This window comes from Parasteatoda tepidariorum, chromosome 9 (genome assembly GCF_043381705.1).
Source record: "Parasteatoda tepidariorum isolate YZ-2023 chromosome 9, CAS_Ptep_4.0, whole genome shotgun sequence".
NCBI lineage: Eukaryota > Metazoa > Arthropoda > Arachnida > Araneae > Theridiidae > Parasteatoda > Parasteatoda tepidariorum.
In genome coordinates this window covers 76,708,526-76,734,734 of record NC_092212.1, presented here as the reverse complement: position 1 = coordinate 76,734,734, position 26,209 = coordinate 76,708,526, and the positions used below count along the sequence as shown (strand labels likewise).

At 31.8% G+C, this 26,209-nt stretch overlaps 2 protein-coding genes across 2 annotated transcripts; one reads left to right on the top strand and one right to left on the bottom strand.

Moving 5' to 3' along the window:
• Positions 1 to 1,856: 1,856 nt before the first annotated feature.
• Positions 1,857 to 3,208, bottom strand: LOC139426571 (uncharacterized). The gene is made up of 2 exons (XM_071185865.1): positions 2,929 to 3,208; positions 1,857 to 2,080 (listed from the first exon to the last, which is right to left on the bottom strand). Exons 1-2 carry the CDS (start codon positions 3,206 to 3,208, stop codon positions 1,857 to 1,859), a joined length of 504 nt encoding a protein of 167 aa, XP_071041966.1.
• Positions 3,209 to 21,094: 17,886 nt separating this feature from the next.
• On the top strand, positions 21,095 to 21,715 carry LOC107450464 (ciliary microtubule inner protein 2B-like). Its single transcript, XM_016066258.2, has one exon. It carries the CDS (start codon positions 21,095 to 21,097, stop codon positions 21,713 to 21,715), a length of 621 nt encoding a protein of 206 aa, XP_015921744.1.
• Positions 21,716 to 26,209: the final 4,494 nt, after the last annotated feature.

Below are 26,209 nucleotides of genomic sequence, written 5' to 3'. Positions count from 1 at the left end.
TTCTAAATTACAACCACCATAGTCCATATACCAATAATAAGCTCGGTTTAATATGTTTGGTTTAAAATTAATTTAAATCATATTTGTGTAACTTGGTACCAAATAATAAAAGTATAGGTTTTGCTACCACTGCAGAAAAATCTTCATGGAAGCTATGGTCATATATAAAACACTGAATAAGTCTAGTATCTCACGCATATGTAAAGTAATCCAATTTCAGTTCTAAATTACAACCACCATAGTCTCTTGAATAGAAATTACTCTTTCCTTATTTCGATTTATTTCTATACACTATAACTCAACTGTACCGAGTAGCAGCCACATTCCTTCCCTCAAGGGGGTGTTGCGAACAGAAAACGTTCTCATCCATCGAATTTGATATCTAAATCCATCCTTGGAATCTGGCAATAAACTTATGTTTCCGCCCCTTCTGCCTCATTATAACGTGGCGGGTATTTTAATGCCGATTTAATAGTTCTCGTTTTCCATGAAGTTCGGTATAAATCTGGAGGAATTATGCAAAATAGAACGAGGAAAATGAGTTGCCAAACTCTGAATTATAAACTCGGAAATACCGTTAATGCTCGAAGGATGGATGTAACGCCTTCACGTTCTATTCTTCTAGCAGAATCGTTAATGATTCAGTTATCGTTTTCGAATAGTTCGCCGGTGTTGATTGTAAAATGAATAAATTGATTTTAAAGACTTGATTGCGAAGAGGCTAATATTCATATTTCCTCCGACGTCAGATTTTCTAGATAGAAATTTCAGATAAGAAATATTTGAAGTCATTCATTGTTTATAACATTTTCGACGTATTTTAATGAAACTTAATATAGTTAGAAACTTAGAAAATCTCAATCCCATATGGGTTAATGCTACTCATTTGTACACAGGGTTGTTTGTGAATAAAAAATTGTGATTAATCATAAATGTATTAATGATCAGATATATATTGATGACATTTTTTGCATTGACTTAAATGAATTTCTAAGTTTACATCGTTCAATTTATCCAAATTGTTTAAATCTTGTTAATACTAATGATGATGATATTGTTGTGAATTTGTAAGTGTACTACATATAGTATTGGGTCACGGGCCCATTATCTCTGTAAAAATTTTCAAATTCCAGGTATTCAGTCAATTATTTCAGTTGCATTAATGTCAAGGTGCTGAGAGGTGTTATTATTTCTGAAATAATCAGATTTAAAAGAATTTGTAACTATAAAGTTGAAAATTTTAATGCTAAACTTTGTTTGCAATATCTTTCCAATTAATTTTACTTATAACTATTTGGCCCAATTTAAATTTACTTTCTCAGATTAACACTGTCAACAAATGCCTAAATCGTAACCGTCACTTATATTCATTTATGACACACCATCTTCAATCCAATAATTTGGAAGTCTGGCTGTTGATGCAGTGATGTTTTTGTTCGTGGATCTGAATAGAATTTGGTTTTGATTTTACTATAAATTTAATTTTTTGTTTTGATATTTAAAATATTTAGCATTCTCGTGTAATTATTGCAAATGTAGGGTCCAGCCAATAGCAACATGGCCTACAGTTTTTCACAACGTTGCTATAACGAAACTAAACTTAGAGGAGCGACAGCCCATAGAGGGCCAAGGCCTACTGTGCCCATCTCAGTTTTCTTGACCTTTGGGCTTTGGGGTGCAAGAGCAAATGTCCCGGTTGGGTAGTCAGCCCAGCGTGGAACCCCCAGTGTTTAGCTCCCAATTATGCTTGGAACTCATTTTATAAACCCAATGAAGGGATGAAATGCTGAGTTAACCTTGCCCGGATCAAGGATCGAACCAGGGACCTGTGGCATGACAGTGCGAAGCGCTACCGCTCAGCCACCGGGCGTCTTGCTATAACGAAACCCAATAATTTTTTCGTTCAAAGGTATGTGGTGTTGTTGGTTGTTGATGAGTTGAGTTGTTGGCTGTTGATGAGTTGAGTTGTAGACTGCTGATGAGTTGCGTTGTTGGCTGTTGATGAGTTGAGTTGTTGGCTGTTGTTGAGTTGAGTTGTTGGCTGCTGATGAGTTGAGTTGTTGACTGCTGATGAGTTGATCTGCCAACTTTTACGCATTTGGCGTAAAATTTTATTTCTATATTTNTTGGGTCACGGGCCCATTATCTCTGCATGCCATAAACGCAAAGATTTCAAATTCGAGGTATCCAATCAAATATTTCAGTTGCATTAGTGTCAAGGTATTCAGAGGTGTTATTAATTCTGAAATAATCAGATTTAAAAGAATTTGTAACAATAAAGTTGAAAATTTTAAAACTTAACTTTATTTGCAATAACTTTCCAATTAATTTTTACCTATAACCTTTTGGGCCAATTTAAATTTTAAGTTTAAATTTACTTTCTCAGATTAACACTGTCAACAAATGCCTAAATCGTAACCGTCACTTATATTCATTTATGATACACCATCTTCAATCCAATAATTTGGAAGTCTGGCTGTTGATGCAGTGATGTTTTTGTTCGTGGATCTGAATAGAATTTGGTTTTGATTTTACTATAAATTTAATTTTTTGTTTTTATATTTAAAATATTTAGCATTCTCGTGTAATTATTGCAAATGTAGGGTCCAGCCAATAGCAACATGGCCTACAGTTTTTCACAACGTTGCTATAACGAAACTAAACTCAGAGGAGCGACAGCCCATAGAGGGCCAAGGCCTTCTGTGCCCATCTCAGTTTTCTTGACCTTTGGGCTTTGAGGTGCAAGAGCAAATGTCCCGGTTGGGTAGTCAGCCCAGCGTGGAACCCCCAGTGTGGAACTCCCAATTATGCTTGGAACTGATTTTATAAACCCAATGAAGGGATGAAATGCTGAGTTAACCTTGCCCGGATCAAGGATCGAACCAGGGACCTGTGGCATGACAGTGCGAAGCGCTACAGCTCAGTCACCTGGCGTTTTGCTATAACGAAACCCGATACTTTTTTCTTTCAGAGGTATGTGGTGTTGTTGGCAGTTGATGATTTGAGTTGTTGGTTGTTGATGAGTCGAGTTGTTGGTTGTTGATGACTTGAGTTGTTGACTGCTTATGAGTTGAGTTGTTGGTTGTTGATGAGTTGAGTTGTTGGCTGTTGATGAGTTGAGTTGTTGGCTGCTGATGAGTTGAGTTGTTGACTGCTGATGAGTTGAGTTGTTGACTGTTGATGAGTTGATCTGCCAACTTTTACGCATTTGGCGTAAAATTTTATTTCTATATTTGAAGCAGTAGTAAAGTGTATGCTTTCTATATATTCCTTGAATTTATAAACTTAATTTATGATCTTTTCGACCACCACTATTTTTAAAAAAATTAAGAATGTGTAATAATATGTAATACTGTCGTGGTATTCCGCTTAAGCTTTTTCAAAATACAACGTATGTTTCTACTTAAAATTTCAAGATTTATAATTTAAATTACATTTTACTACCACTGAGTAAAATCATCCACGAAAGGATTAAAAGTTGGCAGGTATGTATATATACACACACTTTCGTATTTAATTTCATGGCATCTAAAAAAACTCATTATTAAAATCTGTAATTTGCAAATAAGTTTATAATATAAAACCCTGAATAAAAATATTTCAACTTTAATTAAACTCTCCAAAATATTAATAACATTTTTTAGGAGAGAAAAATACTTAATTGTCTTTCGATAAAAGGCACTTGAAAGTTTCTCATTTTTTTTTTACGTAAATGAAGTGTCATTTATTCTAAAAGTTAATAAATGAGGTGAGGATATAATCAAGTAATCAATCTTGCTTACGTTAGTTTACGTTTTTATTACGTCCTTTAACTTGAACGCCCTGAAATAGCTTTATAAATAGTTTTAAATAAAAATTAACTTTAATTTTCTTAAGAAACCATTTTTTATTATGTCATTTGGAGATACTTAAAAAAGCTTCTTTAGATTGGCGTTAAAAAATAAATAAAAAAAATGCGAGATATAAGTATTTAGCTTTTCTTTCAAGTTGGCTTTTTTAGAATGAAATAAAAAAATTTTTTATCTCATTTGTATGACGAAACTAAAAATTATGAGTTAAAATTGCATTTGCGTCGAATCAGAATAAAAATAAAAAAAATCAAATATTTTTATTTTAATTAAATATTGCGAAACAATTTTGGGTCGCAAAAATTTTCTAAAAACTAAAAATTGAAACTTAATTATTTTTATTTCAAATTTTTATTTCAAAAGCATAGAAATGTGGATTAATATCCTATTTTATAATAAAACAATTGCGTTTTCAATTATCACCATTTACAATGGCTCTACTCATATTTTTAACGTATGTTTCAAGAAAATAATAGTTATGAGCTAAAATTGCATTTGTGTCGAATCAGAATAAAAAAAAATCAAATATTTTTATTTTAATAAAATATCGCGAAACAATTTTGGGTCGCAAAAACTTTCTAAAAACTAAAAATTGAAACTTAATTATTTTAATTTTAAATTTTGATTTCAAAAGCATAGAAATGTGGATTAATATCCTATTTTATTTTAAAACAATTGCGTTTTTAATTATCTTTTACAATGGCTCTACTCATTTGTTTAACGTCTGTTACAAGAAAATAAGAGTTATATGTTGAAATTGCATTTGTTCCGAATCAGAATTTAAAAAAATTAAAAAAAATTTCAAAATTTTAATAAAATATCGTGAAACAATTTTGGGTCGCAAAAACTCTGTAGAAACTAAAAAAATTAAACTTAATTATTTTTATTTTAAATTTCGATACGTTCAAAAGCTATAGCAATGCGTATTATTATCCTATTTTATAAACCATTGCGTTTTTAACTATCATCTCTTACAATGGTTAATTTTATATTGTAAATTGGCAAAAAAGGGTATTTGTGTATCAAAAGGGGTTCTTAAATTGATTAAGGAATTAAATTAAGGACAAATTTTTACCATTAGATTCTACATTAAATTGTAAAAAACTTTGAGTTCTATTATGCGAGATGAAAATAAAAATTATAGTTTTAACCTTTGAACCGCGCCGAGAATTTTGTGATATAATTTTCAGGCTACTACGAAAGAAAAAAAAAGCTGATGCTAAAACAATACATCACCATCTTAATTTTGGAGAGAGAAAGCAATAAGTTGCAAAGGTTGAGGTCTGGGTATCGGAAGGGCCACGGATTACGATGTGATAGCTAATGTCAAGTTTCACTGTAGTGATCTTTGATATCTTTAACCCTAGGACTAATGTGTTTAGGAGTTCTTTGCAAAAAAATGTACTTTTATTTTAACGGCATTGACATACTTTTATTTTATTTCATAATTAGCGTTGAACAGCTGAACCAATTCTGAGTTTACGACTACCAATGTTCAACTCCGTAACCTTGTAATTGTAAACCCAATCCAGAAGACAAGGGAACTCCTGGATCAAGCATTGGGACAAACTAGTCTTCGCGGAAGACGTTTTGAGGAAACTAGCCAACATTTACGTTACGTGGAGAGAAAAACCACGAAAACTTCCAGCTGTTAACAAGAGCACAAGGGTACTCAAATCCATGATCTGTCTATCACTGAGGAAATTTTACATTAGCACAGTGGCGGTTCTAGTCGGGTAGGAATTCGTATTAACCAGCCAATGTTGGGATTCGAACCAGGGTCACCACATTGGGAGACAAACGCTCTATTCCCTGAGCAACCACGGCTCATTATTGACATATTTGTAGATAGGGAAGTTTTTGTTAATATAAAGAGACGATTTTTAAAAAGAGGTGATTTGTTGTAAAAATAAATAAATATACAAAAAAATGAACAAATAAAAAAAATAAAAAACTTTATGGAGGTATCCATTTTTCGAATTGTGAAAACTTCTTTTTAAACAGTTTTACCCAAACAATTACAATTGTACACAACAATTAAATTTGTTTAATTTCATAAATATTTGTTTAGTTTTTCCCGTACTCAAAAATAGGTGAAACTAATGAATAAATCAAACTAAAAATGCTACCCTGTTGTGAAGAATAAATCTTTAAAACCTAAATTTATAACTTATTTATCATGTTCATTTTTTCACCGCAATATTAGGTTTAAAATTTCAGGCGCCAAAGAAGTTCTATTTTTCTTTTTTCGTGTCATAAAACTCTTCTCTTAAAAGGTTTTTTCGGCATAAAAAAAATTATTGCTTCAGAAAAAAAAAGCTATAAATATTTCCTCATAAATATATTTATTCGTGATAATTTAGGATATAATTCAGCATCAAAGAAAGGAAAAAATGAAAGTGTTATTTATTTTTACAGCGAAAATTCGTGTTCTTGTTTATTAAACTTTTGAGAGTGTAGTTCACCCCTCGCTATCCATTTTTCAAGAAGCCATTTTTTTTCTCTCGCTATAAAAAGTCAGATTAAAGTAAGAAGCACTCGGGGTAAAAAAAAAAAAGGTTGTGTAAAAAGCTCTCTTGAAGAAAAAGAAATTTTTAAGAACCTGCTGGAATCAGTCAGCTGCTTATGGCATTTGTTTCCTCGTCCTTATTATCTTCTCCATTTTTCCCAACATTTTCCCTCTCTTTTTCGAGCAAACATAACATGTTTCCCTTTTCAAATATATCCCATTTTTCATAGCATAATGACTACATTCTATACAACTTTATTTCCTAACTTTTATTTATTGTTTGTTTTATCGCTTGCAGAAAAAAAAAATTGAATCGTTTGCTCGTTATTTGAGTTTTGAACTGAAGTGAACTGAACGAACTTAACTCTTGCCACTGATAAATTTCAATGAATGGAATTGGGGAAAGTTTGGGTTTACAAATAAAAGAAAAAGTTTCTCTTTTCATACCTTAACTTTTGTTCTTAGTAAATGGAATACTGTCGTCTGAAAGAGTTCGAAATTCTTTCTGCCATTTCAATTAGTCTTCTTGTTAGTGTTCAATTGTTCAATGAAGTTGAAGAATTTAATTCAAAGTTTTTGAAGCGAGTTAAGTTTCAATCTGGGAAAGAACAATAGAAAATACCAGATGAATGCATTGCCATTTGATCAATTGAGAATTTCCAGAAAAAAAGAAAAACTTTAAAGCCTTGTTGACATAATTCAGAACTTTTCCACTTGGTGATAATTCAAAATAAATTCTAGATGTTTTTTAAAAACTACGTGACATTTCAGAGAAAATTCGAGCGTTTCGGGATAATTAAATTTATTTTAAGTTTTTTTTTTATTTTATTATTTATTGTTCGCTGGAGTTGAAATTATGACCTAACAAATCCTGATATTAAGTTTTTTTAAAAAAATAGGCAACTAGCATTTGAAAATAATTGTTTTAAATATCCACAAATTTTTTTGTGAAATCGGTTTATAAAATTTTTTTTTCCTATATGTATGTCCTTTAATTTTTCATAAGTCTTTTTCAATTTATTTAATCAAAAAAAAGTATTTTAAAGTTTTTTTACTTACATATCTGATTTCTACTATGTACTCAATAATAACAATAAATAGAACTAAATTTAAAAGTGGAACTACATAAGAAATTAAAACAAAACAACCATTATCCATATTAGAAGATTGTTACGCATAACGACTGCTTATTTTTACTCATTTACGTTATAAGGCTCCCACAGATCGTCAAAGTTTTGAAGGTGGTAGCTAAAATGAAACAAACGTCAATATTTTTTGTAAATTTTTGACCACAACTGGATACTAGTTTTTAACTGGAAGATATTTGTATGAGACTGCAGCGTGTACTTATTTGCGCTACCCAATGGAGGAATTTGCAGTCAGTATTTTCAGTTAATATTTGTAACAAAAGAATACTATCTGCTGTGTTGGCGACAATTTCAGGTTTTTCAGGTAGCTAGAGCTGAGTTCAGCTACCTGAGCTCAGAAAGCTAGAGCAGCGGTTACCAGCTTTCGACTAAGGAACCCTGACTGATGGAGCTTTTTGGCGAAACCTCCGGCATTATGAGAAAAAAGTTCTTTAGCAGCTATGAATATACTACCCCCCCTCCAAGAATTTTTTAAAAATCTGTTTAATGTGTAGAACGGAGCCGTGATGGCTCAGGGGACGTTCGCCTTCCAAATGAGGTGAACCGGGTTCGAATCCCAGCGATGGCTGGTCGATACGAATTCCGCATCCGGCTTACACCGACCACAGTGCTGACGTGAAATATCCTCAGTGGTAGACGGATGATGGGTTAAGGTCCCCTTGCCGTTAGAATAACCGTAGGAGGTTCTCGTGGTCTTCTTCTCCATGAAACGCAAATGCTGGTTAGTTCCATCAAAAAGTCCTCCACTAAGGTAAATTTATTCCAATACTTGATCTACGAGTCTCCTGGATTGGGTTCAAAATTACAAGGTTACGTAGTTGAACATTAGTAGTCGTAAACTCAAAATTGGATCTGCCAATTTTGAGTTTATATTTTACAACCAAAGACGGTTGTAAAATATAAAATCTGTTTAGTGTGTAGCACGAAATATTAGGAATTTTTTCTTGATCTTCCAAATGATGGTTCAAACTATATGCTATGATGGTCCAGGCGTCCAAGGTACAACGTGTGATGGTTCAACGTACAACACATGATGGTTCAAGACACAGCATATGATGCTCCCAGATGCAATATCATGTTATACCCTGAACTGATTTTCTTCACTTTCAAAATTTATTTTTGAATGGTAAGGCAGAATTCTCTTAACAAGAAATTATACTAATTGATTAGCGTATAATGAATTTTCCATAACATTTCGAAAAGAGTGCTTTAAGTTCTTTGAATTACTACGTTTTGAAAGTTAAAAATGATTCAATGTAAAACATTTTCTCCTGCTGTGGAAGTTTTAGAATGCTTTGAATCATTATATTGCTTCAATATGGTGTAACCTTAAGATGGGGCGAAAGTTAACCATATTATTGCGTAAAAAATAAATCTTGAGTTTGATTTCACGATATTAAGATGCAGTTTGAATAATATTGTGCAATATCGATACTATGGTTTTAAGGTATTGATTAATATTAATTTCTGATGAATCAATATCTGATATAATGCGCATTTAAAAAAAAAATGGAACCGTAATATTTCACCGTAATACTCTGTGAACTGTAATACTTAGAAAGTATCCATTTTGACTTTTCTTAAAGTTTCGATTTTAGAAAAAAAAGAAGAAAAGAAACGTCACTTTATCATTTAGTCTAGAGACGTGTAAAACTTCGATGGCTTGCCTTCATAAATATGAGTTTTAAAACAATAAATGTATTTAAATGGTAAGACTAGGCAATAAAGAGAACGAAATGGCGAAACGTTCAAGTAAAGGCCAAGGCCCACTCCAAGCTGTCGTGTCAATGATGATAATGAGTATTAGAGTGGAAACTTTTTATTTATTTTTCTTTGATGAAGTCCTGTTTAATATATAACCAGTTAATTAAATATGATCAAATTTCTTTAATGAAAAAGTAATTAAATTGATGATATAATTAAAACGGAATTAAGAATATACATAAGTAAACAGCCAATAATCATTTTATCTCGAATTACAGTAAAATTAAATAATTGCAACATCATTCAAGCTTCCATACAATGATGCATCTTCTTTCATTTTCTGCAAACGATTGTTAAAACTCGGGACCAATATCGATTCAAACAACTGAGCCTAACATAAACGATTTTACCTTTAGCAAGAAAAAAATATCCGTTCCATCGAAAATGGCAAGGAAAAAACTGAAAATAAAACGCATCTAAACATAATTTTACAGATAGTTATTTCAAGTCACCATTAAAGCGTAAGATAAACAAAATGGCGAACATGAAGTATATATATGCATAAATTTTCCATCAGTAAAAATGCGGTTTAATGTTTCGCTTGGCTATTTTGAAAGATGTCTCTCAAACTGCTTTTCCCTCCATTTAACCAAACGATCGGCTAAAAATGGTTGAAAAGTTCCCTTTTTTATTTCAGGAGAATTGCCGCTGTGCTTTAAAAAAAGTAAGAGCAGAGATATCTGATTTTGATAGTACGTTGTGATCGCAAGTACTTCGATTCTAAATTTTTCTTTTTATTCCTTTTTTATATTTATTTTTATGGTGTAGTTAATTTTTTTTCCATTACGCCGAATTAATCAAGCAGAATAACAAAAAAATATCAGTTTTTATTTTATTGAAAAAAACAGGTAATGGCGATCAATCATTTTTATTTATTTTATTTAGTTATAATCAATAAAATGATAACATGCATGGGAAATTTTGAATTCCTTAATTAAATAGTTCATAATTAATTATTAAAAACATTGTCTTAACTTCTTTTTAGTTGCCATGGCACTATTTACAAACTGTGATGTATTGATTATACTTCTTTGATTTTACTTTTTATGCCATAATTTACAAATAATATTTGCTAAAAACTCCGTTTTTTACTCCATTTTTTTGTCATAATTTAGAAAATAATCTTTTCGTTTTAAATTAAAATCATTTTCTGTGCCTTAAATAATCTTTTGCACCATGGAATATCCGTAGTTTCAGAAAATATTTTTCGTAATGGTAACAAAAGGCAGGATATTAACTCAGTGTTTTCGAGAAAAAACATTGAGAATAACGCGTCTATATATATAGAATCAACGAAGAGAAAGTAACGGTTAACTTAACCAAAATATATTAATAGCCAGATCCTTAAAACAATTAGTGAAATTAAAAAAAAAAATTTCAGCGCTGTCCTCTTTCGAAAAATAGGAAAACCGAAACAAGAAAAAACATATTATTTAAGTACTGCTATTAAACAAAAAAGATGATCAGAATTTAAGTAATATAATATTTAAGTATTATATATTGGTAATGTTAGGAGACGGCGTGATTATATTATAATTTAATTTTTATCTGCATTTTCTCAGTAATGGAGTTATTGGAATTTTAATGGTTAGAAATATTATTCAAAAATATTGCGTAAGAACTTAAAATTATACGTGTTTTTGTTAAGTTTCTATTAGGCATAAAACTCCTTTAGCTGTTCATAGTTGGATATAGATTTGTCACACAGTTGTAGCCCTGTTACTGTATATGACCGTAATGCGATTGAAAATACAATTGAAAAATTAATTCTGAATTCCAGCACTAGATGTCTCCCCTATTGCAAAGTTTACGTTAATCACTCTAAATCCGAACAGTCATCCTAAATTTCATAACGATTTTTTTAAAATAAATTTAGCTTAAAAAAATTCTAAAATAAAATATAACACAGATTTTCAGTAGGAGCGCAATAGATTTCCTAAGAACTATATCATGTAAAATATTTGTTAGATAATAAATTATATGAATTTTACGTTGTATTTTTTTCAACCGGCGTTAAGCAGCGAACCCAATTCTGAGTTTAAGACTATCAGTGGATCAAGCGTTGGGACAAACCAGCCATCGTGGAGGAATAATAGATTGAACTAACCTGTATTTGCGTTACTTCAAGAAGAAAATCGCGTAAACCTCCCACGGTTAGCCCAGTGACAATGGGATTCTAATCCATGATCCGTCTACCACTGAGAATAATTTACATCCGCACTGGTCGGAGCGAGGCGGGATCAGAGTTCGCGTCAACTGACCACCGCTTGGAATCGAATCTGGGTCACCTCCTTGGGAGTCGAACTCTCTATCCTTATCTCTATCCCCGCGGTTCGCGATTTTTACATTGTTTTGAATGAATATTATTGTGGCCAGGATAGCCTGGTTGGTAGGGCACTTGGCCCATGTCCAAGTGGTCGTGGATTCGATCCCTGCCGACCGAAGACTTCCCGTGTAGTAAATGGTGACTGATGCACGTTAAATCTGACGAGTCTCAAAATTCTCCATGTTCCCATAACAAATCAATACCTCTGGGGGTACTGAATTGGAGATTGATCGTTCTCTGATTCAGGTGAAAATTACGATCCGTGGATGAATGATTGGATGTATGAATGGGTTCACTCTATAAACTGGTGTGACGTATGGGTGTGGCAGAAGTCGAATTTTTGGCCATAGATGACGCCACTGGAAAGCAAGAACAATTGCACCATCTCTGCCTTAATGGCATATGTTAACAACAACATGAATATTATTAAACCCAACAGGCTGGGTTTCAAATACTAATTTTCCGGGTACCTGGAACCGGCCGGGTAACAAATAAAAGTTTTGTTGGGTATCCAGAAACGGCCGAATAAAGAATCTATTCTATTTTGACCTGGTACCCGGACTCGACAAAACTTTAAAACCCGCTATATCTCTATTCTGAAGCACGGAGAGAGCGAAATCGCTTTTTAAGTCTGGATGTATATTTTTGATGCTCTAATATAATAAATTCATACCACTTTTCGCGAAATGTATTTCACGTTTTCAACTGCAAAACAGCTAAAATATAACATCAACAAACGAAAATTTTGATACAACGAATGAAATAACACCAAAAATTTAAAAAATTTAAATCATATGAAAACAACGACAAAAGAACAGAGAGATCAGAAGAAAAAATTCCAGTCGAAATAAAATTTTCCTCTATCGCATTTTTAATGCCCGGTTTGAATCAAGCACAGAAAAATATAAATTTGTATAACCAATGCGAATTAGATTTAAATTTATCGTCGTTATGCCAAACGTAATCAACAGAAAAGTTCTTTAGAAAAATGAAGTTTTCGGAAAGCTTTATTCATCATGTTCGTCGACAGGGAAGAAAAATCGTTTGCAGTTACTCCAACATTCCAAATCAACTGAAGAAGAACGAAAATGACGCCATTTAAAACTTTCCGCTTTTCCTTTTCACTATTGAAGAGATAGGGTGGTGGAGGGCGGAGTTCCAAATTTAACCTTTCCAGAATGGCAACACTCCGTCACGGAACATTAATTCGAAGATTACGCGAAACTCTGTTTCATTTGTCATCATCGAGTAAACAAAGTTAAGAACCCGCAACACATATAGAACTACCGCCGTCTTCTAATTGCAACTCCAGCGGGAAAAGCATTGCCTCATTGAATTCCATCTTTACAAACTTTTAGTAGAATTTAGTAAGCTGCGGTTGGCATCATCTTCTAAGACTATTCAAGGGCCTAAAAAGTTGTATATTCCTTGTTACAAAATAATACTAAAAAATTCGTTTATGTTACGTTTTAGATTTAAAGATTCAGTTGAAAAATACTACATTATGATTTTGAAGATTTGTGGAGAGGATGGACTTTTCTCGGAAAAAAGTTCACTTAACTATCGTATACTGTACCAATACCAGAAATAAAAGAAAAATTAAAAAATTTCTTCCCTATCCTGATATTGCTATTAGGCTTTAGAGGTGAGGACGAGGAAGGTAAATTCTAAGCACATTTTTAATCGTTTTTATTTGATGTTGTCTTATGCCACTAGTCAATACTAACGAGTCTATTTTAAAGCAGAGGAGTGCGCTTCTTCGTTTTTCTCTGTGGAGCCATCTATAGCCAAGAATTTACAGGGAGGCCAAGAATTTACAGGAAGGATACATTCACGCACCATCCATTTGCAGATCGTAATTTTGACATGCACTACAGCACGACCAATCTTCGATCCAGTACCCCCAATGGTATTGATTTGTTATGGGAACTTGGAGAACTTTGAGACGTTGACAGATTTATCGTGCACCACAGTCACCGTTTGGTTCACGGGGAGTATTCGGCCGGAGGGGATCGAAATCGCGACATCTTGGACATGGGTCCAATGACCTGTCGTCCAGGATATCCCGGCTCAACCCGGCTCTATCCCCTGAACCGTGGTGGCTCAGGGAATAGAGCGTTCTCCTTCCAATGAGGTGAACCGGGTTCGACTCCAAGAGATGGCTGGTCAATTTGAATTCCGCACCCGCCTCGCACTAACCACAGTGCTGACGTAAAATTTCCTCAGTGGTAGACGTCCCTTGTCATCAGGCTAACCATAGGTGGTTTTTCTCTCTCCACGTAACGCAAAAACGGGTTAGTTCCGTTAAAAAGTACTAAATGAGGGCAAATATCTCCCTGTACTTGATCTAGGAGTTCCCTTGTCTTCTCAATTTGGTTCGAAATTACAAGGTTACGGAGTTGAGTATTGGTAGTCTCAGACCCTAAATTGAGTCTGCTGTTCAACAAGGGTTATAAAATAAAATAGAATTTTATTTTCACAATTTAATTGACTTTGGCTTAATTTAATTTTCACTATATTTGCTCGATTCCGCAGACTATTTCGATGCGTGTAAAATACAAGGCTGCCATCCACTCAGAATTTGATACAAAAAACATGCTGTATTTTAAATTTTTTAAAAAAAATTTCTGACAAAATCATATCAATACAATTCGGAAATCAGCAGTTCTTTAAAGAGAGTTAAATAGTTTATTGTTGTGTGTTTTTACATTCTTGATAAATATTTTCTTTTTGTTTGAGCAATTTACGTTAAAAAGAATATTTTCGTATCATCCAAATCGTTTTTCACCAGTTTGAACTGTAATAAAATTACATTTTAAACTGTCTTAAGGCTGACAAGTGAGTAGTTTCAAATGCCTGAATCAAAACCACAAATATTTTTATTACTTTATAGGTTTGAGCAACGTTCCAAAAAATTATCAAGGGCTATTTTTCCTAAACTGATAAAGTGACTCCTTCATTGTGCACCTTTCCTTAAAGATATTGCGAACTGTTAAATAATGCTATATCATCGAAAGTTTGTCAAGTACAAAAAATAACAAAAAAATTAAAATTAAAAATTTAACCAAGATGGCGAGGTCACTTAGAAGTGAATGAAGCGCTGTTCGGATTTTTGTGATAGAAATAATGCTTCTATTCTGTTTTAATTCCATTGAAAAATAGTTTCGCAGGGGACGGATACTAAAGATAAGGGTCAAGCATCACAGGCTGTGGTCAGTAAGCTGATGGGATCGAGACTGAGCGGTATCGGTTCTCGTTAAACTGTTCTACCGTAAAGTGCTCGACTTCGCGTGCGTGTCGTCGGGCTACCAAAGCGGGGGAGTCATCCCTTCTGCTGACGATCAAAATTATGATTTTGTGTCTTCGGTTCATCCTCAGGGATGTTTCCTACACCATCGCCAATAACCCATTGCGCAGATCTATTGCTACGTAAATAAAAGTACCCATCTACCTACCATCAAAAAAGAAAAAATTGTTTTGGAAGATTATTAAGATATGCGTCATGATTCTAATATATTTAGAATATTTTTCCTTTTGTGGAGTTAGTTTAATAAGATGTTTTCTTTTGTTTAACGCAAAAATTTGCAAATTATGAAAAGCTGATAAAAACGTGTTCGAGGCAGAGCGGCAATGAGAATTTCTCACCAAATAATACTTCCATTATTCAAGTGTCTTTTGATGTTTGACATTCGCTTCTTTAAATATATGCTTTATCCTGATTCTACACGTGCTTTGGAATTGTGTTTAAAATTTATTTATTGCTTAAAGTGTCCTTAAAACGTCTCTTAGCTGTCACCAGTAGTCCATGGCAAGTGATGAAATGGCGGTGTTTTTAAATGGAAGAAAGCTTTTTTGTTTGCATATCACCATTCGTGTTTTTATTTTGAAAGAAATGGCGAAAAATGAAAAAAGAAACATCTCCGTTGCATGTCGGATTGTGAAAATCACAGATAACATTAAAAGCTGTTCCTTTATTTATGTAAACTTTTTAATTTGTTACATACTCTTTTTTAAGACCTTCTTAAACCCTTTATCAAGCCATGGGAAGGATATTTTTTACCAACTTCATTAATTTTTGAAAATTGAAGAGAAGCTATTTGTCAATGATTTGTCCCTTTAACTTCAGAAAATAATAAAAGAAATATAGTAAAAGAATTCAAGCAATAGTAAAAGAATTCAGAAAATAATAAAATAATTCAGAAATATATTGAAATAGTAATATATTGAAAGAATTCAATCTATAGTAAAATAATATAATTAAGAAAATAAAAGAAATATAGTAAAAGAATTCAGAAAATAGTAAAAGAATTCAATCAATAGTATAAGAATTCAGAAAGTAATAAAAGAATTCAAAAAATAATAAAAGAAAAAAAGAAAAGAAATTCAATCAATAGTATAAGAATTCAGAAAATAATAAAAGAATTCAAAAAATAATAAAAGAATTCAAAAGATAATAAAAGAAAAAAAAAATCAATCAATAGTAAAAGAATTTAGTAAATAGTAAAAGAAGTCAGAAAATAAAAGAAATATAGTAAAAGAATTCAGAAAATAGTAAATATATTAAAAGAATTCAACCAATAGTAAGAGAATTCAGAAAGTAATAAAATAATTCAGAAAATAATAAATATATTAAAAGAATTCAATCGATAGTAAAATAATTCAGTAAATAATAAAAATAATTCAGAAAAAAAATTAATACATTAAAAAAAATTCAATTAATAGTAAAAAAATTTAGAAAATAATAAAATAATTCAGAAAATAAAAGAAATATAGTAAAAGAATTCAGAAATTAGTAAATATATTANACACGAAGAAAAAAAAAAAAAAAAACAATGAGGGGTTTCGTTTTCGTAACTGTGGGCAACAGCAAAGGTCTGCGTGGTGTCAAGAATAAATCGAACATTGAGGAGCTAAATGAATTTTTTTTAATAAATCAATCTCAATTTGAAAAATATTTCAATATGACATTACTAGAGAAAATTACCTTATGAAGCTCAGATATACAGCGGACACTGCATACCTGCCAACTTTTAATCCCTTCCATTATCATTTTTCCCAGTGGTATTAAAATGGAATTAAAACTTCAATTTTAAGTAAACAAATACGTTGTATTTGAGAAAACTTAAGTTGACTACCATGATAGTAACGCATATTAATATATGTGCTTAATTTTTGTAAGAATAGTGGAGATCAATATCATTTAAAAATTAAGATTATAAAAGAAAGAATAGCATGTAATTACTACCACTTTAAATATGAAAATAAAATCTTCCGGAAAATCCGGAAGAGTTGGCAGGTATAACACTTGGCAGGTATAATACTTTCAAAGATCTTTGGCGCAATTCAAGAAAGGGGATATTGGCGAACCAGATGTAACTTCGAGCTCTACCGACTCTATTAGCAGCCCCAAATTACACATTTAATCCGCAGTGATAGGCTGAGGTGGCTGTGCCATGTATGGAGAAGCCCTGAAAATAGCGCCATGAGAATTGTCACCTTTAAGAACCCAGAGGGGTCGCGTCAGAGAGGCAGATCCTCTACTAGATGGCTCAACGACATCGAAAATGACCTGAAAACCCGAAAGATTATAAATTGGAAGGGAATTGCCAAGGATAGAAGGAGCTGTCATTCGTCAGCTGTTGAGGCAGCCAAAACCTGCAAGGGGCTGTTGCGCAGACAAAGAAGCAGAAGAAGAAGAGGGACCCTATAAAGGGTTAAACTGTTATAACTAATACCTAAAAAATCTTATAAGATTAAGGTAGTAGTGTACCCTAAAACTGTCTTATTAAGTTTAATTTCAAAGTCCAACTCAAACATGATAATTTTGGTTCACGATAATAATGGCAATAACGGTAGTAACGATGAAGATGATAATTTAGGTTGTATCTACTGGCTATAGTCTTCGCAAATATAGTCTATATCAGCGGTTCCCAAATAGGGTTCCACGAAAGAGTGAAAGAGGTTCCGAGGGTTAGTACTTTTTATAACTCGTGATGAGATTTGAAGCCTCTGATTATATATTTAGATAGAAGCTATAATTTATAATTTATTTATCAAATTACTTCAAGTGGAATTATAATAAAAAGGAAATGGTAATTTTTAAAACGAAATGTAATATTTTTAATTACAATATATTGAACAAATTATAAAAAGAACAAGCTTTTAAATATTACAATAGTATTTCCCATTGTGATTTTCGAAACAAAATAAAATAATTCTTCATAGAGAAATATGTCTCCCTAATAACCATTTTCAACAACAGTTTTCCTCTAGAAGTAAAACATATTTCGACTTATTTTATTTATTCATGTATATACTCCAAAAACAAATTCATAATTTGTCTAGATATAGAACAAGGACTTTACACTTTACTGCCGGAAATAAAACCTGATTTAAGATTATTAAAGATAAAACTATTAAAAAAAGAATCTTCATTCCTCATATTAAATATTTTAAGAATAGCTTTTTCTAGGTTATAACGTTCACAAACTTTATTTAAAAAAGCGGGGTTCCGCCGAAAGAAGATTGATTATTTAAGGTCCAGTTGAGGAAAAAAAATTTAGAACCGCTGGAATCTATAGAAAATAACAATGAGAATCGAAGGAGAAAATCACATGTTCTTATAATGAATGTTAAGGAATCTAGATGGCTTTTCCTTAAAATAATTTCGATTTTTGAAAATATATGGGTTATGGCCAGTTTTATTCTGAGCAATTTGTTACAAGGTTGTAAAATATTAGTCAAGAAACTTCCATAGTTACAGTAAAAATACTCAATGGAAACAGAAAATAAGTACCTATTTTTTAAACTGGAATCGTCTGCAAACTCAATTATTTTCCTATAAAGCTATTTATTCAAAATTCTGTCTTAAAATCTGTTTGTTTCAGTTCACATTTCCCCCCCTTGATCGCAAAATTAGTCGACTTCGAATAAATGTATTAAGTTAAAACGTGGTGTCTTGTTTGAGAATAGGATGCTGCTTAAATGCTGGTAAATATTTAATATTTCTTGTGGTCGAAATAAACCTTTTTTTCCCTGTGAAAACGAAATTTTTTTTTCTTCAATTTTCAAAATACTTTTTAATTTCCACTTACTTTGGGCTACTATGCTCTTAAAAAATGGCTGTTTGGCTGCCAATAAAAAGTTATTTCAAGTCATTAACTTGATTTTTATGACTTTAATCGAGCACGTAAGACATAGTATCTCTTTTTTTCCTTCAAATTTTAGCTCTGAAGAAAGTTAAATTATGGAAGTTTTTTGCATTCTTTAAAAAAATGTGCTTGCATATAATGTCTGTACTCATGTTAAACTTCAGTAAAAACATCAGAATTCTCAGTTAATTTTCAGAAAAGTTACAGGAAGTCTAAAAAAGTTTTACTTGGATATTTTTCTAGCTTAAATAAAAACCATCTAGACGTCAAATTATTGTTCCTTAAGTTAAAATGATGCAATTTTCCAAAGTAAGATTTTTTTTAAATAATATTTATATTGTTATAATATTATGTATAACATTATTTTGTTCTAGCAAATTCGATAAATTCACAACCGTAATTTAATATTTTCGCTTACCAAGGGGGCGGATATATTAAATACTATTTTTGTTTGCATCATATTGAGCACGAAGATGATCTTTAAGTTCTAAATCATTTAATGAATCTCTATGACGGTAATTTATAACAATATATTGTTATTTGCACAAAAAATAATAATTGTAAAACGGTTAATAAGAATAGACACCTTTTTAAATAAATTTATCTTAAAATGTAGCGAAGGATTATGTAATAATAATAACAATAATAAAACAACAATTCTCTTTATTTTATACTATTAATCAAAAGAGTAATAATAGCAGTACAGGAAAAATATCTTTAAATTAGGCATATAAACATACTTATAGAAAAACAATACCTTTATAACTTTTATTAATTTTAAGCTGATGATAACCAAAACAATATGGAAATGAACGAGGGAAAACTGGATCCTACCACGTGATTTTCCGGCCAATAAAAATGCACCGACAACAATGGAAAACTGCCATACCAGCCTTAGATTTTTATATATGGATAGATAATTTTTCAAATTGTTGGTAATTTCAGTGATGCCCGGCCGTTAGTGCTGGCATCCGTCTTCCTGCAACTTTGCTGTCTGTTTTACATGATTGATAAACGTAAAACTGTTTGTTTTTTTTGTAAAAGCAAGACAAAAACAGCAAACTAAATACATAGACTAATGAGATAAATAATGAATTATGACTTTCCAATAGAGATGTAGAATAAGATAACGTCACTTCACTTGCCTGTCCACTGGAAATTCCTCAATGATCAATTAGTTACACTCAAAAGCAATAGGAATACGTTTCTATTGGGATGGGAATACGAATTGTCCAATAAGAATAGTGCAAAAACTGATTGCCATTCATAACCACAAAATTACGACAGCTGATTGATTTATGCCACTCAAGTGATATAGTTCAGCCCTAGCTTGGACACCTCTATACCAAATTGAATAATTCGCGTGACTTTGGTCTGTCACATCTGTGGATTCTCAATAATGGGATACCTGAAAGTGACGTAGTGTGGGTATCTCTATCCTGATTGGTTGTTGAAACGTGGCCTTTGTTTACGTTAGCATATGTTCTTTACATTCTATTTCGAGTAAGCTATGCCCGTCAACTATCAATTTTCTTAAGTGACATAATCTATATTCTTTCACCATATATTTCTTACTTAACACAAAAACAGGCTCGAAGCCATGTAGAACAGAAGCAAACTAATTATGCATCGAAGTTGCCAGGTACACAAAACAAAAATATAACACGATTTCAATAAAATACAAAAGCAAATAATAAATCTAAGTAAAATAAAAGACGTAGACGAGAAAAAATTACATTTCAACAAATTCGTAGGGTGATACGGTACAATATTTAATTAATTTCACGTTAATTAGCATTGTAACTTATGTGAAGAAACTTAGCCCAACTTCAACAAGCCATTTTGCTTATAACTATTAGAGCCCCTGAATTAGTATAGGAGCCTTAATAACTATCAGCTAGAGCTGACGTCATAGGCGAAATGTATGGGCATTCGAGTTGTTCTTCTTCTTGAAGAGCAAGTACCCAATTCGTTCACTGATTTTATTACTCTTACTTTGTAACAATATATATGTAAAATATATATCTGTTTTCAACTTTTTATTGATCCATAGAATAATTAAAATAAATAAATAAATAAAAACATTCAATTTCTGGTTAAGGAGACAGTTATGTTTAATGAGAGCTAAAAGCTATTTTAATCTATGCGCATAGTTGTCAAAATGATTTACTATTCCAACATTGCACTTAAATATAAACAACCGCAACGACTTATAGAAAAAGTGCCACAAGGTTAATTCGTTCCTATAATTTCTTTTTTATAGCAAACAAAAATTGATTTCATTTCAACAATTGCTAATCAAAATATCGGATGCATTTGCTTTAATCTTAGAAATCAAGATAGCATAAATGACAGCACCCTCTCAGCCATATTTTTTACCTGGTTACACAGGTTGGACTCCCTTAACAGGACCCAAGCGACACTTTGTGATTGGAGAAACCTATGGTCACTATACTCATGATTTGTTACATGGTCATCGTGTGGGTGGAGGACGACTGAATCCCGTGACTGAAGACATTCGATTCATCAATACATTCCCCTACCCACCTCACCAAGATCCTAGATTCTTTCTAGACAATCCTCACAAGCCTTTAGATCCTTACTTTATGCCAGGCTACACAGGGTGGACGCCAGGATCTGCAATAAAGAGAACAAACGCTATAGGTGACACATATGGTAGGATGACCCATACTCTCTTGGCGAAGCATCGTGTTGGTGGAGATCGTTTGAGGCCAGTGAATGAACAGCCAAGAGAATATGTCCTCGAAGAGGAAGAAGTAAAATTTTATTGCAATAAACACGAAGTTACTGGAAATGAAGTGAGGAGAAGATTTAACATGGTGCCAGGATACACTGGGCATGTGCCTAGGGCTCAATTTAGGTATGGGAAAACGAGAAATAAGACTGGCAGGGAAGGGACGGCTGATTTCGAAAGGATTATGGAGAGAAAAACTGCAATGGCTTGCTGAAATCACGATTCGTAAAATTTTTTTAATGCTAATTTATTTCTCGGCTATAAATAAATGGAAATCACGCCAACGCAGAAATAGTGCCAGCTTTTTTACTCCGTACTTTATGATACACGCCAGCCAACCACGATCAAGAACATATCCCTGGTCTTAGGACTCTTTTACTTAGCATTCTAGATTAATATGTGTTAATTTTGACGACTCCACGATACAGCAATAAATTGCGATTATTACGAAATCATTGTTTTATTGTTTTTCTTTGTAGGCAAAGTTATCAATTGGCGAACTTTTAATCTAATTTTGAAACTTAGTGAGAATAAATAAGAACTCAGCACACTCTACATTTTTGTCTTTTTTGGCTTTGCTTTTAATGATATTTCAAATTGTCAGCCATTTTTGATATACCTGCTGGTAAGAAGGAATTAATTTCATGTTATATTTAAATCCTCTTGCTTTTTATGGTAGTCCAACAATGAAAACTTCTCATAATAATAGAGTGCGAATTGGAGTTTTAATTTATTAAATTGAGCTTTGAGGACTTTTTTAAATATATAAAATATCTTAACTAATGAAGGAAAATATTGTGTGAACGAATTAAAAATGAAGTGAACATTATTTTTGTTCTACTGTTATAAATTTTTATTTCAAAGAAAAAAAAATGAAATTGCATAAAATAAGAACTTCTTGATTTTTTTTTTTTTTTTTTTTTTTTTTTTTTTTTTTTTGCCAAATGCGAAACCAGTTTTGAGCACCATAAGCAAATGAAATTTTTTCCTGGAAAACGCAGTGTATGAAATTCTATAATGTGTTCCAAATGTGCTAGCAGTTCTCACGATTCCATCTATAATGTGCTAGCAGCTTTCACGATTCAATTCATAATATGCTAGTGGTTCTCACTATTCTATTCATAATGTGCTAGTAGCTCTCACAGTTCCATTCATTATCTGATAGCATTTTTCACTATTCCAATCATAATGTGCTAGTAGTTCTCACAATTCCATCGATAATGTGCTAGCAGTTCTCACGATTCCATCCATAATGTGCTAGTAATTCTCACAATTCCATCCATAATGTGCTAGTAATTTTCACGATTCAATTCATAATGTGCTAGTGGTTCTCATAATTCCATCTATAATGTGCTAGCAGTTCTCACTATTCCAATCATAATGTGCTAGTAATTCTCACAATTCCATCTATAATGTGCTAGTATTTCTCACATTACTATCCATAAAGTGCTAGAAGTTCTCACAATTCCATCCATAATGCCCTAACTTTCTCATAATTCCATCCATAATGCGTTAGTAGTTTTCGCAATTTCATAAAATGGTGATAGTTTCTACTGATTTCTTTGTAGAAAGAGGACTTGTTGGTTATAATTTTTATAAACGTGCTGCCAGTTCTGACACATAAAACTTAAAAAGAATTTCATTATAATTTTTCTAAAATATTCTACCAGTTTTGATCAAATAGAAATTCTTTTTCTTTCTTAAAAGCTTGCTTCCCGCCTTTAAAGTGGCAGACACTGTAGAGAACGTTAATTTTTTCCCCACATGACTTTATTTTATTAAATTATCACTCATCAAGGAAATTAAAAAAAGTACTTAAAATATTAAAACAAATTACAATATCTAAAGTACAAAATTTAGCTTTTTCGCAATGTGGGCTTACTTTATCTTAATAACCGTTCTTCCTATTTTAAGAGAGTAGCGTTCATTAACAGATGTTGTTTAATTGCAAGCTTTTAGAGATAATATCCTTTTAGAGAGTATCAAGATAATTGAAATTTCTCATAAACGTGAGACTATCTCTTTCTCAGTTATTACAATTACATCCGTACTACTGTGGAACAGGTATAAAAGGGAACATTATATTTGTATTTTTTATCGTCACTAAATATTAAAAATTCTCTTCTTGTTATTTCGTAACATCAGTGGAAAAGAGTTATTAAATTGTTCAGACAATCAGAAGAAAAAAAGAAATACAGTAGCTCTAATTCTCGAAATAATGACGACTCTTAACCTCTGCAATTATACGGTCGCCATTAACGACTTAAAGCCATTAGAAATGGCAGACGATTTAGAACAAAGAGAAAACATCTAAACGAAACATAGATGAAGTTGGATGAGTTTTACTTCAATGATCAACATTAAGCGTTAATTAACAATTATAAAAGTGAAGGAGCATAAAAGGAAACTCAAAATCTGGAAAATATTTGTTAAAAAAATAATAAAATTCGTTTTTTTTTGTTGAAAAAAAAGAACAAAAGAATTTTAAAAAAATTATGAAAAGTATGAAGGAAAAAAAACAATGTCAAAGCTGAACGATTTTTTGTTCCACCTATTTTACAACGAAGCACGTGCTGCAGACGATAATCATAATAAATCGAGGATAAAAAAATATAAGTAAGGGGAAAAAAATGGCTAAATTGTTTCGCAAGGAGGGGAGTTTAAAGTTGATATTGATCCATTAAATAATAATAGTTGTTAGATCATCGTAATTTAGTGTTAGCGTTATTTGTTACAGAAAATTAAAAAAATAAAATAAGGGGAGAAAAGGATGAAAATAAATTAGTAAAGGTCAATAAATTGATTATTTTTTTTAAAAAAAATAATTTTTGAACACTTAGAAAAACTGATTGCTTGTGGCATTTAAAATTGTTCTAAATTGATCGCCATTCCAATAGAACAATTACGTCGTCGAATAACGTCGCTTTTATCTTTTAAATTAAAAGTACTTTTTTTTAAAATTCGAAACTGCTCGATGTGGTAATATAACTTTTATATATTTATTAGCAAATTTTCAAAGACAGTTAAAAAAATAATATAATCATTTAAAATACTTTTTCATTATCTTTTTAAATGTTCCTAAGTACACAGTTTATTCATTTAGAGTAAGATAATAACTTAACGGATATGAATCATAGTTGTAAATAGTTTAAAAAAAAATCATGCTTAACTTGTATCTTTTTTATTTGATTAATAGCATGATACATTGTGTTTACCCAGTTAATAAGTTGTAAGATATGTATCAGAGATATGAAAAAAAGTATCTTTACAAAGCGCCATCTGTTAGAACGAAAACATAAAGTTCTCATTAATTTTTTTTACTTATTGCTATCAAGATACTTCAAACGATAATTAAACTTTTTTATCTTCGTTGTCTAATGAATAATATCTTTTTAAAAAATTGTATTCGTTTTTTTCTTTTCTCATGTATAAACTCACTGCAATTTTGTGTAAGAATATTTAAATCTATCAGGTAGGATTATTATTTTTAAATAATGCATAAATAAATAACATTTTGCTTCTTTTGGCATATAAGGAATTGAAAGATTTTTTTAAAAAAATAATTAAAAGTATTGTATCTCTACCAGAAAATTCTATTATTTTTCCAGAATTACTGTTCTGTGCTTTATCGCTATAACTAGAATCCACTCTGATTCGCGAAATGAAAACATTTAAAATTTAAATCTCAAACCGACACATCATCACTAAAATCATTACTTCAAACCTATATGAATAAATATATTTTCATATTAAAATGTCAATTCCTGTGTTTTTTCCCCAAAATAACCAGAAAGGTTTTGTAAACGCATGAATTTGTGAAAAATTCATATTGTTTTCTCTGTTTATAAGAGTACAAACTAAATTTAGAAATGGAACACTACATTTTATACTAGCTGAGTTCCTCGTTTACATTATTTATGTTATTACATTTTAACTTACTTATTTACATTGCACATTATTACTTATTTATATTACATTTACTAATACCTACTTACATTACAGTCAGTGTAGATGTTTGATGTTGGCAACCACAAGTTTGAATTTTGCCTCTAAACGTTAGCCCATTTTAGGAAATCCTTTTACCCACTAAAATTTTTTGCTAGCCTCCAACCAAAAAAACTTTATAACCAAAACAAATTTTAGCCAGTTTTCTACCTAGAAGCCACGAATTTGAATTTTATTTCCAAACATTAGACCATTTTTTTTAATATTTTATAACTGTCGTTGAACAACCGATCCAATTTTGGGTTTACGGCTACTAATGTTTAACTCCGTAGCCTTGTAATTCTTAACCCAATCCAGAAGACAAGGGAATTCCTGGATCAAGTATTGGATGAAATTTTGCCTACGTGGAGGACTTTTTGATGCAACTAACCCGCATTTGCATTACATGGAGAGAGGAAAACTACGAAAACCTTCCACGGTTAGCCTGAAGGCAAGGGGACTCTAACTCCTGATCCGTTTACCACTGAGGATATTTTAAGTCAGCACTGCAATCGGTGCGAGCTGGGTGCTGAATTTGAATCAACCAGCTATCCAACCAACCCGGGTCACCTCATTGGAAGGCGAGTGCTATATCCTGTGAGCCACCACGGTTCAAGCATTAGACTATTGAAGGAATTCATTAGCCTATGCCAGGGATGGCGAACCAATGCACGCGTGCCATTGGTTCGCCATCCCTGCGACACAATATTTCGGGCGCGCCACC

Coding starts and splice junctions, on each gene's coding strand:
- LOC139426571 (XM_071185865.1), bottom strand. CDS start 3,208: ATGCGTAAAAGTTGGCAGATCAACTCATCAACAGTCAACAACTCAACT. Junction 2,081..2,928: donor TCGTTATAGCAAAACGCCAG/GTGACTGAGCTG, acceptor AAAAGTTGGCAG/ATCAACTCATCAGCAGTCAA.
- LOC107450464 (XM_016066258.2), top strand. CDS start 21,095: ATGACAGCACCCTCTCAGCCATATTTTTTACCTGGTTACACAGGTTGG.